A 13115-nucleotide genomic window follows, 5' to 3' on the forward strand; every position below is an offset into this window, starting at 1 on the left:
TAAACTTTGCCCTTTGATCTTTGGGACGAGTTTTGTTCTTGTTGAAGTGGTGCAGAGGATCAACGGAAATGAAAATGGGAGAGGAGTGGAACGGGCGGCTGATCCGATATCACTGTCGCCCAAAGTGAACATTACCCCCATTGAGTTCAAAATCCTTCTCCGTAAACCCTTCCGTGGCCTTGCCTGTCCCTACCTTTCCATCCTCCGCCAGCCTGATGTCCAACATTCTTCCGAATCTCGCATCTCCACCTCCCTTCACTCGGCCTTCATTGGTGTGGTCTTCAGCTGCCCTGCCTCCTGGAATTCCTCTCCGACCCTTTTAGGTGATTGAAGCTAGTCCAGGAGACCACATTGATACTGATATATGTTACAGGGTACCTACCTCTTATGGTGGAGGTGGGGGGGGGGGGGGGGGGGGCTTGGGGAGAGGGGGACAAGGGAGGAACGGGAAGCATGACCTCAGCCACGTCACTGTTTGCCCATTTGCCTCTGGTCGTATCCTCCGGCCGGTGTGATGTCCACCTGTCTGTACCAAACATTTATGGTCCCTGAAAATCGCATCCATGACGTTTCATAGTTTCATAGTAGAATAATGAGTGCAAAGAGCATCAAATGAAATACAATTCATCCCAACTCCTGAGAATCACTTAGAAACTACAACACAGAAATAGGCCATTCGGCCCCACCAGTCCATGTTGGTGTTTCTTCTCAACACGAGCCGTATCCTAATCCCATGTGCCCGCCCTGTTCCCGTATCCCTTTATCCCCTTTACCTTCAACCACCTATCTAACTGATTCTTCAATGTTAATATGGTCACTGCTTCAATTATTAAATCTAGTCGCGCATTCCACAGCCTCATAACTTTGTGTAAAGCATTTTCTCCTGCTCTCTGTGCTAAATCTGTTACATTTAATCTTTTATCCATATTCCAGTAGCCGAATGTTTCTATCCGTTGTGTCCTATCCCTTCATAATTTTAAACACCTCTATCAAATCATCCTGAACAATTGATAACATGCTCAAAGATTCGCTCCATTCCACATTATGTATTTTTATTCAGTAATGAAGATGATTGCAATTGTGGTATAGTACTAAGCTGTGTTTTCCTAGTGTAAATTCCATGATTTGCTATCCTGATCCTTTCTTCTTTCGTTCATTGGATGTGGGCGTCGCTGGCAAGGCCAGCATTTATTGCCCATCCCTAATTGCCCTTGAGAAGGTGGTGGTGAGCCGCCTTCTTGAACCACTGCAGTCCGTCTGGTGAAGGTTCTCCCACAGTGCTGTTAGGAAGGGAGTTCCAGGATTTTGACCCAGCGACGATGAAGGAATGGCGATATATTTCCAAGTCGGGATGGCGTGTGACTTGGAGGGGAACGTGCAGGTGGTGTTGTTCCCATGTGCCTGCTGCTCTTGTCCTTCTAGTTGGTAGAGGTCGCGGGTTTGGGAGGTGCTGTCGAAGAAGCCTTGGCGAGTTGCTGCAGTGCATCCTGTGGATGGTACACACTGCAGCCACAGTGCGCTAGTGGTGAAGGGAGTGAATGTTTAGGGTGGTGGATGGGGTGCCAATCAAGCGAGCTGCTTTGTCCTGGATGGTGTCGAGCTTCTTGAGTATTGTTGGAGCTGCACTCATCCAGGCAAGTGGAGAGTATTCCATCACACTCCTGACTTGTGCCTTGTAGATGGTGGAAAGGCTTTGGGGAGTCAGGAGGTGAGTCACTCGCAGCAGAATACCCAACCTCTGACCTGCTCTTGTAGCCACAGTATTTGTATGGCTGGTCCAGTTAAGTTTCTGGTCAATGGTGACCCCCAGGATGTTGATGGTGGGGGATTTGGCGATGGTAATGCCGTTGAATGTCAAGGGGAGGTGGTTAGACTCTCTTTTTGTAGATGGTCATTGCCTGGCACTTGTCTGGCACGAATGTTACTTGCCACTTATGAGCCCAAGCCTGGATGTTGTCCAGGTCTTGCTGCATGCGGGCTCGGACTGCTTCATTATTTGAGGGTTTGCGAATGGAATGAACACTGTGCAATCATCAGCGAACATCCCCATTTCTGACCTTATGATGGAGGGAAGGTCATTGATGAAGCAGCTGAAGATGGTTGGGCCGAGGACACTGCCCTGAGGAACTCCTGCAGCAATGCCCTGGGGCTGAGATGATTGGCCTCCAACAACCACTACCATCTTCCTTTGTGCTAGGTATGACTCCAGCCACTGGAGAGTTTTCCCCCTGATTCCCATTGACTTCAATTTTATCCAGATCCCAGCCAGCTCTGACTGAATAGACCTCTTCTGCTTTCTTCAGCTTAGTCCTTAGTGAGACTCTCACTGTCTTAGCTTCTAGATTTTTTTGATTGGCTTAACCTCTGATGCCTGACTGGTAGAAACTAGTACTGATTGCATTATTGCCTTCCCGTGATACAGTGCGAGGTTCTTTGTTTTGCTTTGCTTTGTAGGGTTTTTAACTCTCTCTTTACTCTTTTGGGTATGAGAGGTAAGAATCACACGAGGCTGACAAGCTTTTCCAAATAATTGGTTTTATTGACATTAAGACACCACAGTTTTCCAGATAAAGATGCTTACAACCTTACCCGGGTGTACAACTTGAAACTTGGAAAGATCGATTCTTCTGCTTCGGGGGGCTTAATTCTTCATTGACATCTTCTTTGAACTGTTTAAGTTCTGTCTCCTGGAAATCACTGCAAAATGGCTATTTTTATATCTTGCTGCTGCAAAACAGCTTGCTGATGTGTATGACAGTTTCCCAAGGTCCATCCAGACAGCTGTCTCATCTCTAACCTTGGTTTTATCTCCCCGACAGTACAGCAAGTCTTGCAACAGCGGTAAGTTCTCTCACCAACAGACTGAAGCAATAATAATACCCATGATACCGTTCAAACTCGGTCAAGTTTCCCAGCATGCCTTCTGGTTTTAATCAAGTTTAACAAATCTTGGGTTCCTAGTCCATTCTTTTAGTTTTCCTTCAAAGCTGGTATTAGAAGCCCATACTGAAAAATCCAAAATCTTTCAGCTTGTTTGTTCTTCTTTAAACAGGAAATAAGGTAAGACTTTCCTTGGAGTACAGGAGTTGTTACAACTCCTGTTATTCAGTACAAAAGTTTTCTAATTTTTGAAATTAAGTTAAGAAGATCAGAGTGATTAGAGGAAGAAATTACAGGGAATGATGAGATAGTTGTTAGAAATCTTTAGTGGGGATTCATTCACTTACTGTCAGTGATACTTTACTCATTGAGTGACTAGTGCTAGTGTTTTTGCACATCTTCTGAAGGCGGTGAATCATTCTGGGCTATAGGTGCCTGACTGTCACCCTCCGTCTCGTACTTCACCTCGGGTTGCCAACTCTGGTTGGAAGTAGTCGTGGAGGTTCCATCATATGACCTCCCGCCACCAAACTCCCCGCGATGCCCCTTCCCCCGGCCAAACGGTCTTTCTTGCCCCATCTCCAATATTATTATAACTAATAAACGAGAATGTTCAAAAACAAAAATGAAAGAATTGCACCCTTTTTTTAAATGATTTTTCTCCCGGTTTGCTTGTGGCAGTGTCCAGGAGATTAATCTTCAATTCCTGGAGACTCCAGGACAACCCTGGAGGGTTGGCAACCCTAACTTCACCCAAGCGGCTATTCTTCACGTGCAAGCATCAACAGCGATTGTTAAGGCGGACGGGCTATTCGATCAATTGGGCCGGGGCTCTCCTGTCCACCCAATAGCCGTGCATAGGCTGGAGATGGTGATCCTGGTTGATTAATTTTTTTCTCCGCCGTCCCTCACTAGCCAATTGTGGGTCTCCAATTGGTGCCTTGCCTGAGATTGGCTGTCTCAGGAAATTATTTCTTTTTTATTGACCGCCCAAAACTTTCAGAATGCAGTCAGTAGACCATATTTACCAAAACAATCCCAGGGATGAGGGACTTCAGTTATGCAGACAGACTGGAGATGCTGGGATTGTTCTCCTTAGAGCAGAGAAGATTAAGGAGAGATTTATGATGGGTTTTGATAGAGTAAATAAGGAAAAACTGGCAGGAGGGTCGTGCCAGAGGACACAGAGTTAAGATAATTGGCAAAAGAACCAGAGGGGAGATAAGGAGAATTTTTTTTATGCAGCAAGTTGTTGTGATCTGGAATGCACTGTCTGAAAGGGTGGTGGAAGCAGATTCAATAGTAACTTTCAAAAGGGAATTGGATAAATACTTGAAAAAGAAAAATTTGAAGGTCTATGGGGAAAGAGCAGGGGAGTGGGGCTGATTGGATAGCACTTTCAAAGAGCCGGCACAGACACGATGGGCTGAATGGCCTCCTGTGCTGTAAGATTCTATAATGATTCGATATCTGATGTGAGTATAGCCGTGCCTTAATCCCAATCTTCCATTTTGCTTTCTCCTCTAGGTCCTCATCGAATGACCTCTCAAACACATGGGACCAGACCAACCTGCATCGCATTTCCGACCAGTTCAGCTCTCTGGGAAGCATGGACAGCCTCGACCAACCCCCGCCCATCTACCAGCACGGCAGGCTGTCCCCCGCCAAGTCCAGCAACAGCATGGACCACATCGCCCACCACAACAAGCGGGATTCTGCCTACAGCTCCTTTTCCACGAGCTCCAGCACGCCGGACTATACCCTGTCATCCTCCAAGAGTGACAATTCGTCCTCCACCGAGAACATGCTGAACAGGATGGCCCACTGGGAGGCCGGAAGGCCTGGGAACAGCCGGCACGGTCAGAGTGCGCCCGACCCGGGCGGCCTAGAGGAGAAACAGGGACACTTGGCCCCCGCCACTGCCAACGAAGAGGGAGCCAGCCCACGGCCAGATGACCAGCCTGGCTCCAGGCACTACAGCTCCGGTAGAGCAAGTTTTGGGCCAGTGTGGCACGTTCCGGAGAAGAGGATTGTTGCCGACAGCCGCGTCCCCAGGAGGGCCTCCCCTCCCCCGCCCCCTCCCGTCCGCAGCGACAGCTTCGCCGCCACCAAGGTCCACGAGAAGGCGCACGCCTGCGCTCTGGCAGACGGGAGCGGGACCCCTCGCCACCCAGCCTTGAATAAACCCCAGCTCCGAGGAGACTGGGCCTCGGAGGCGACTGAGCGCGGCGAGCAGCGGCTCGTGTGCGCGAGTGGGCGGACAAGCCAGCCCAGCTCACCGTATGCGAACGATGCCTCCCCCCCAGCCTTGTTGGACAACAGCAAGCAGCCTAACGCCAGCAAGCTCCAGTACTCCCTGTCCAGCACGGACGTCCGCTTCGTCCAGCCCTCCTGCTCCTCCTGCCACCAGCGCCAGTACAGCGACGAAAGCACTTTCTACCACGGTGACCAGGGCGGCCTGGCCTTCAAAGCGCCAAGCTCGACAATTTACCAGGGCCCCCAGGAGCGGCCGGCTGAGAGCTCTCAGCGTCGCGATCAGACCCAAGCCAGGCCGACAAAGACCAACCCCGGGGCTACACCGAGGCTGGAGAACTCCCCGAGTCCAGACAGCACCGGGCCGAACAGATACTTCTGCATAACTTCCAGGCAGCCCAGCCACGTGGCCACGCGACCCTCACGGGTCAAAGTGGAATGCTGGGACGGCCATAAAGGAGCGAGCTACCCGTCCGGCCCGGCTCTCGGCCCGGTGCCCAGGCCCCTCAGGTACCACCCCTCCCCCCAGCTGCCACCCCCTGAGCTTAACGGCAACAGCGGGCCCTGCAGGGTCGAAGGTGGCAGATCGAGGACCTGGGCCTCGGGGGACATGGCGCCCAAGCTCAGCGAGGACGATCAGGGAGCTCAAAGGGGAAGCTACGGGCCGGGCCACGGCACCTACCCGTGTGGCCAGCAGGCCGGTTACTCCGATGGAGGCCGATGCCAGCCCAGGGAGCCCTGCTGGCTGGGTACGGAGGGCGGCGTCATCTGCCCCGACAAGACGCCGATGCTTCACTCCCTGGCGCAGGAAAGCAGGAACCTTCAGGCCAACCGGGCTGACCTCTCTTGCCGGCCGCCATCGTCGGACGTCAACCCGCTCGTCAAGCAGCAGCGTCGCAGCGACCGCTTTGCCACGGCCCTGCGCAACGAGATCCAGAGCAAGCGGGCCCAGCTGCAGAAGAGCAAAAGTGCTGCCACCTTAATGGGCGCGGCGGAGGTGGAGGAAGCCGCTGGCAGCTGCCAGGAAGAGTCGACGGCCAATTCCTCCTCCTCTTCCGACGGCTCCTCTTCCACTTCCTACAAGGACGACTTGAAGGAGGCTCAGGCCCGAGTCCTGAGGGCCACCTCATTCAAGAGGAGAGACCTGGGGCCTGCAGTAATTCCGCCCGACCGCTGCGCGCCAGCTTACACCGCGCCGGCCCTGGCTCCAGCTACCGCTAAGGGGCCTCCGTCGTTGTTGCCGGGCGATCCTAGGCTGCCAGCGCGGGCCACCACCACCGGCGGTCACCATCTCTCCCGCGTGGGCGGCCGGAAGAGGCTGACGCCGGAGCAGAAGCTGCGATCCTACTCCGAGCCAGACAAGATCAACGAGGTGGGCCTGCCCGATGATGCTGGACCCCCTCAGCCGGGGAGGGCTCCCCCGGGCTCCTTTGCCGATAGGCGGCAGTTCTTCGAGGAGAGCAGCAAGACGAGCCACCCCGCCGCGGCCTACAGCAGGCCAACGCCCAAACCCAGCCCCCGGCCCACCTTGGGAGAGACCCATTGGAGGCAGCACGGGAAAACCCCTTGGGCCGAGGCAGAGGAGCGGCATCCGGGGGCCGAAGGCAGAGCCCGGGCCTCCTCGCTGGGTCTTGAGAGCGGGACGGCTGGTCCCCATGGGGTCACCGACCCAGGTGAAAGTTGGCTGCAAGGAAAGATGGCGGCCCACCCGAGCGGCCTCCCCGACAGGCCGACCCGCGCCCCGGACCCCAGCGATGGAGGTGCCAGCGAACACGAGGCAGAACCACAGCGACTGGGCACTTTTGCGGAGTACCAAGCGACATGGAGAGAGCAGAGGAAGCTCTCGGAGGCCAGAAGTTCCGGACGGTACCATTCTGCGGACAATATCCTTGACCAGAGCTGCCAGGAGCCTGTAAATCCCCAGTATGTACATGAGAGGTCCAGGTCCTCGCCTTCCACTGACTTCTATCTCCAGGTAATCCAATTCTCCTTACCTGAGCTTCTTGATTGATACTCTGATTAATTCTTTTTTAAAGTGAATAGTTTTAGTCTTTGTCCAGCATCGCACTTTTAACTCCCAGAGCGATTGAAGCTCTGCAGACACGTGCAGTGGCCAATCTTTTCATGTCGCTGTCGCTCTGAGGATTCCCGTAATGCAGGGGGAGGGGCTAATTTTACAGCAGCGAGGTGAGGAAAGTAACCGTGTTTGAGCCTAGCTGTCGTAAAGTCGCCAATTGCGAACTTGCGTCTCTCTGTCTAAGGGCCGGGTAAGGTTCCCACAGCCCAGTGGCTCAACCGAACAACACTGAGCAATGGGGTAGGAAGTGGGTAATGTCTGTTTTGTCATTTGGGAGGCTGAGGGGCTGGTTCCAGTGCTGGCAGCTGCTCGGTCCGCTGGTGGAATAAAATTTACAGTACAGTAACGCTCCATTCGGCCCAACTGGTCTATGCCGGTGTTTGTACTCCACACAAGTCTCCTCCCTCCCTACTTTATCTAACCCTATCAGCATTTCCTTCTATTCCTTCTATTGCTTACCTAGCTTCCCCTTAAATGCATCTATGCTAATCACCTCAACTACTCCTTGTGGTAGTGAGTTCCACATTCTAACCACTCTCTGGGTAAAGAAGTTTCTCCTGAATTCCCTATTGGATTTATTAGTGACTATCTTATATTTATGGCCTCGAGTTCTGGTCTCCCCTGCAAATGGAAACATCTTCTCTACATCTACCCTATCAAACCCTTTCATAATCTTTAAGACCTCTATTAGGTCACCCCTCAGTCTTACTTTTTCTAGAGAAAAGAACCCCAGCCTGTTCAGCCTTTCCTGATAGGTATAAACTCTCAGACAAGTTGGCCTCGCTGGTGGCGTTCACATCGTTGCTGTGGGTGACGTCACTTCCAGAGGCATCGGCCAAACCTACTTCTGTTGGCATCAAGCCCCCTGTAATATCTTCAGGAGTCACAGGAAGGAGCAACAAAGCCCAGGGTTTGTGAATTCAAATCCCATCGTGCCAAGTTGTGAAATCGGATTTTGAATTGCTAGGATCATTTTTTTGTACTTTTTTTCCTGAGTGCAATGGATACAAAGGCAACGTGTGACTATAATAGCGAGGATCATTTATATTGTCTTTGCCCATGTAAGAATTCACCTGAATAATATCGGGGCTAAAAGGGTTAAATTATGAGGACAGGTTGCGTAGATGAGGCTTGTATTCCCTTGAGTATATAAGATTAAGGGGTGATCTAATGGAGGTGTTTAAGATGATTAAAGGATTTGATAGGGTAGATGGAGAGAAACTATTTCCCCTGGTGGGGGGAGTCCAGAACAAGGGGGCATAACCTTAAAATTAGAGCTCGGCCGTTCAGGGGTGATGTCAGGAAGCACTTCTTCACACAAAGGATAGTGGAAATCTGGAAAACTCTCCCAAAAAGCTGTTGGGGCTGGGGGGTCAATTGAAAATGTCAAAACTCAGATTGATAGATTTTTGTTAGGTAAGGGTATTAAGGGATATGGAACCAAGATGGGTAAATGGAGTTAAGGTACAGATTAGCCATGATCTAATTAAATGGTGGAACAGGCTCGAGGGGCTGAATGGCTGCCTTGTGTTCCTATGTAATTCTGTCTCCAGATTATTAGAGCACAGAGACCAGTTTCTGGATGTAGCTGTTTCACCCTCTTCACAAGTGCAGATTTACAGGGCAAGGAATGCGAATACATTATTGGATGGCTCATGTTTACACACCTTGAGGTTTCTGTGTAATGACTGTATGCTTGTGTAATTACTTGAAGCAGCCTGCACAGTCAGGTCTTTGTCACACAGAATGCCCTGCCTTAGTCTCAACAGCATATTCCCTCATAAACCAGAGCGTACAGACCAGCCCTGCCCATCACGGCTGCTACTTTAAAAGCATTATCTTTGATAAGCTCCCTAACAGCGTGTTTATTCATTCTCAGGATGTGGGCGTCGCTGGCAAGGCCGGCATTTATTGCCCATCCCTAGTTGCCCTTGAGAAGGTGGTGGTGGTGGGCTGCCTTCTTGAACTGCTGCACGCATGGAACAACTAAGTCTGAGGGTAGTTAAGAGTCTACCATGTGGGTGTGGGACTGGAGTCACACATCTGGCAGACCGGGTAAGGACGGCAGGTTTCCTTCCCTAAAGGTCATTAGTGAACCAGTTGGGTTTTTCATGACAATCCAACGGCTTCATGGTCACTTTTACTGATCCCAGCTTTTTATTTTCCAGATTTTTAAGAACTGAATTCAAATTCTCAAACTGCCCTGGTGGGATTTGAACTCCCATTCCCTGGATTATTAGTCCGGTAACATAACCACTGTACACCCAGAGATGAGATTTTACACTGGGGTAAAATTTCACAAATGCTCGCTTGGACTGTTTCTCCCTCCTCCCCCCTCACCGGACTCTCACTCCTCCCTTCTCCCCAGCTTCCTGCTCCCCTCTTCCCCTCCCCTCAACCAGCCGATGAGTCATCTGTTACACATTTCCGATCTCATTGCTCATGTGTAGTTAGTCACTGATTTTGGGGGAAAGAAATTGTATCACACCTCAGTGAGTGTCCTCTGATCAAAACTCCCACCACCAGTGCAAGCAACTCCAGGTCTCATCAGTGTACAAGACTGTAACTCTACTCGTGTGCACTGTGGAAGTTATTTTGTGTGACACACCCATGTGGACACAAGGGGGTTGGCCGTACCCAGCCCTGTCCAGGTAAGGCACCGTTCCTGTTTTGTGGGGTTGATGTGGTAAACATCCCCAGGGGGACAGAGTAAAATCAGTGACCGAGCATGCTAGGGCCGTCAGCCCTCCAGGATTGTCCTGGAGTCTCCAGGAATTCAAGATTAAACAACTTGGGCGAAAAATCATAGGGGTATTAAAAGAAAATTGAGTGCTTTTTTTCATTTGCTTTGTACACTTTTGTTTATTAATTATAATTAATTACAAAAATATTGGAGATGGGGAAAAAAAGGCAGTTTGACTGTCAAGAATCATCCAATCGGATAGCAGAGTCTGTTCGCTTTCCAATTGGCGAGGGAAGGATGGACCAATGGCGGGAGTGTGGGGGCGGGGTGGTTCGGGCAGGTGATCATGTGATGAAATCTCCAGGAATGCACCCAACTGGAGTTGGTAACACTCGTCTTGGGAAGCACCGAATGGAGACCTTAAAATTCCCCAAGTTTAGGTCGGGGGGGTTGAGTTACTCCCGAGTCACTTTCGCACACTCCTCAGTGGCCCAAGCCAGATTCTGGCCGAGGGAGTGTGTGGTCACGGTGAGAACTCAGGGAAGGCCTCGTCTTCCACCAGACTGAGAATCACCGTCAAGTGGCATCTGTTCACGGTTGGGGTCAAAGGACAAGTAAATGTCAGTGCAGATGTCGCACAGGACAACACTGTGGTAGTGGCTCAGCTGAGGTCAACCTGGGAGAGACCATGAGCGAGTGGTGGTCCCTGTGGTTTTTGTTTTGCTGGAGCTCCGTTGAGAAGAGTATTTAGGGATGGTGCTTTGGAGGAAATCCGCCTTCTAAATATTGTTTAGTAAAGGTCCCTTCCTCATATTGTGAACTTGAATTCAGTACATCTGGTAATTTGTGAATTGGCACCAGAACAAAATGACCAATGAAAGATTGTAGTGAAAAAGAACAATTGGTTGACTAATGTCCTTCAGGGGAGGAAACCTACCACTCCCACCCAGTCTAGTTTACACCTGGCTCCAGCCCCACACTGTATGGTTGACTCCTAATGCCCTCTTGTGGGCATTAGGGATGCCTCCTGGGACCAATAGGGACAGGCAATGAATGTGGCCTTGCAGAGTGACATTTGTTTCCTGAGACCAAATTTATTTTCAAAGTAGCACCGTACAGATCAGGAAAGTGGCAGGTTCGATCCCTGGCCTGTGCTAAACGTAGGGATGCTACATTTGGATTCAGCATTCCTGGTCTAAGGAGGTGCCGGAAAATAATTCCCTCCTGATTCCTATCCAGTGACCTCCACTGGCAAAATATACACGGGAACGTTGGTTGGGGACAGGATGGAAGTTGGCTGCGATGTTCCTTGCAGTTGAATAGCCCACCAGCAATCACTCTCTCTAGTTTCACACAAGAAGACCTGGGTGAGGTATTGAAGTGTGGCACTCCTCCTCCTTCCTTCCTGTTCCTTCCCCCTTCCTCCCAACCCCAAATGGAACTGTGGTCCATCCTGAGTTGCCATCTTCGTGAATGGAGGGTCAGCTTCGAAAATTGGAGGGTAGGGAAAAGCGTGGTCTTAACTGCAATGCAAGTTGATCCCTTTTTTAACCTGCTTCTGTTATTTGGAATTATTTTCCCTTGGTGCAGTGTAACCCTCAGGTTACCTAGGGCATGGAACCCTAGAGTGTCGTCCATCCATTCCATGAGTGTTTGACCGGGGGAGGGGGGTGGAGGGTGGAGGAAAGGGACAAGCCACCTTTGTCGTATCCCCCTCCACAAAATGAGTGTGGGGTGAAATTGGCCTTGGGCGGGTGGCAAAACAAAGTGAATGGAAAAGGGAAATCGGGCGGCCTATTCGCCATTGCCACGTTTTGTCCTACTGTGCAAGACTGATTTCACCCCTTCCTGTAAATCCAGCAGCACAGCCAAGGGACTGGCTGCTCTCTGCCAATATCTGCAGGCAAGTTAATGTGAGAGGCTCAGACCTCAACCCTACAATCATCTGGTTGGGACACATTCTTGAGTAATGGGAAACCAAACTGGATTAAGATGGGATAAGTACAGGGTGAACCAGAGCAAAAGAGGGAGGCTGATGAATTGTACAGGAAACCAAGTCTGCACAGTAAGCAATCCCTTGCTCCTCCCCCATTCCCAACACCATCCCATGGCCAAGATCTCTGCAGTTTAACAGGGTTTGGTTTCAAAATTGGTTGCTTTGCACTGAGTGAACTACAGCTTACAGACGCCAAATAATAGGTTATCAACAGAACTTTCCTGTTTTAACCATTCTGCAGGATGTTCTCATTGAAGTGAGAAGACAGCCAGAAGGTTTCCAGAAGGAGATGGAGCGTACAGCTCCCGAGGCTGGCCGAGGAAGGAAAAGTCCATCCGTGAGGTAGGCAAAGAAGGGCATTAGGAGGGGGGTGGAATCTAACCTGCAGCCACGTGGTACTTAACTGTCGTTCCATGACCTGTTGTTGGAGTCACTTGTTGTGGCCATATTTTAATGAGTGCGGAAAGCTGAATTTTCACTTCTGGGAAGGGATGTTTCTGGAAGTGATCAGGATATGTAGCAGATCCTACGCTGGAATTGCAATCTCCTGTACTGAAATTTGGCCAGACATTTTCTAGGAGAGAAGTCTTAATATTTTTAACACTTGCTATTAATCAAGGCCCACTGCAGTATGTAACTCGGTGGAAACCCTGAGTGAGGGCTCATTAACTCGCCACCCGTCTGGAATGTCAGCCCTTGATTTCAACTTGAAGCTTTTTTCAAAACAAAAAAATTAGAGCCAGGCCTTTTCGGAGTGAAAATGCACTTTTTCACACAAAAGGTATGGGAAATCTGGAACTCTCTTACCCCAGAAGGCTGTGGATGCTTGGGGACAATTGGAGCTTTCAAGAATGAGATCGATAGATTTTAGTTGGGTAAGGGTATCAAGGGATATGGAGCCAAGGCGGGTAAATGGAACTGAGGTACAGATCAGCCATGATCTAGTAGAATGGTGGAATAGGCTTGAGGGGCTGAATGGCCTACTGCTGTTCCTTTGAGAATTCTCACTCTCTGCAGGAACATTCAAACAATATGGAAACTTTCTGTATGTTGAGGTTTTGAAACAGCTGAGTGTTATTTTCCTTCTGTGAATGTGTTACCTCCACTGCTACAATTCAGCACTGTTAGAGGGATTGACAAATTGGTCTTCCCTTCTTGACTTTTCTTAACATTTTTATATAATTTCCGATGCTGTCTTGCTGCTGCCATTTTGTGCATCCCAGGCT

General features: G+C 50.2%; 1 protein-coding gene across 6 annotated transcripts in view; it reads left to right on the top strand.

The window, feature by feature from the left end:
• The window catches only part of shroom2a (shroom family member 2a), a 236900-nt gene that overhangs the window by 185475 nt on the left and 38310 nt on the right, over window positions 1-13115 (top strand). For all 6 annotated transcript variants that reach the window (XM_067992636.1, XM_067992632.1, XM_067992631.1 and 3 more), the window contains 2 exons: window positions 4408-7108; window positions 12131-12231. In XM_067992636.1, the coding sequence (XP_067848737.1) occupies window positions 4408-7108; window positions 12131-12231 (2802 nt within the window). The remainder of the gene's footprint in view (window positions 1-4407; window positions 7109-12130; window positions 12232-13115) is intronic.

The sequence above is a fragment of the Heptranchias perlo genome, chromosome 11 (assembly GCF_035084215.1).
Source record: "Heptranchias perlo isolate sHepPer1 chromosome 11, sHepPer1.hap1, whole genome shotgun sequence".
Taxonomy (NCBI): domain Eukaryota; kingdom Metazoa; phylum Chordata; class Chondrichthyes; order Hexanchiformes; family Hexanchidae; genus Heptranchias; species Heptranchias perlo.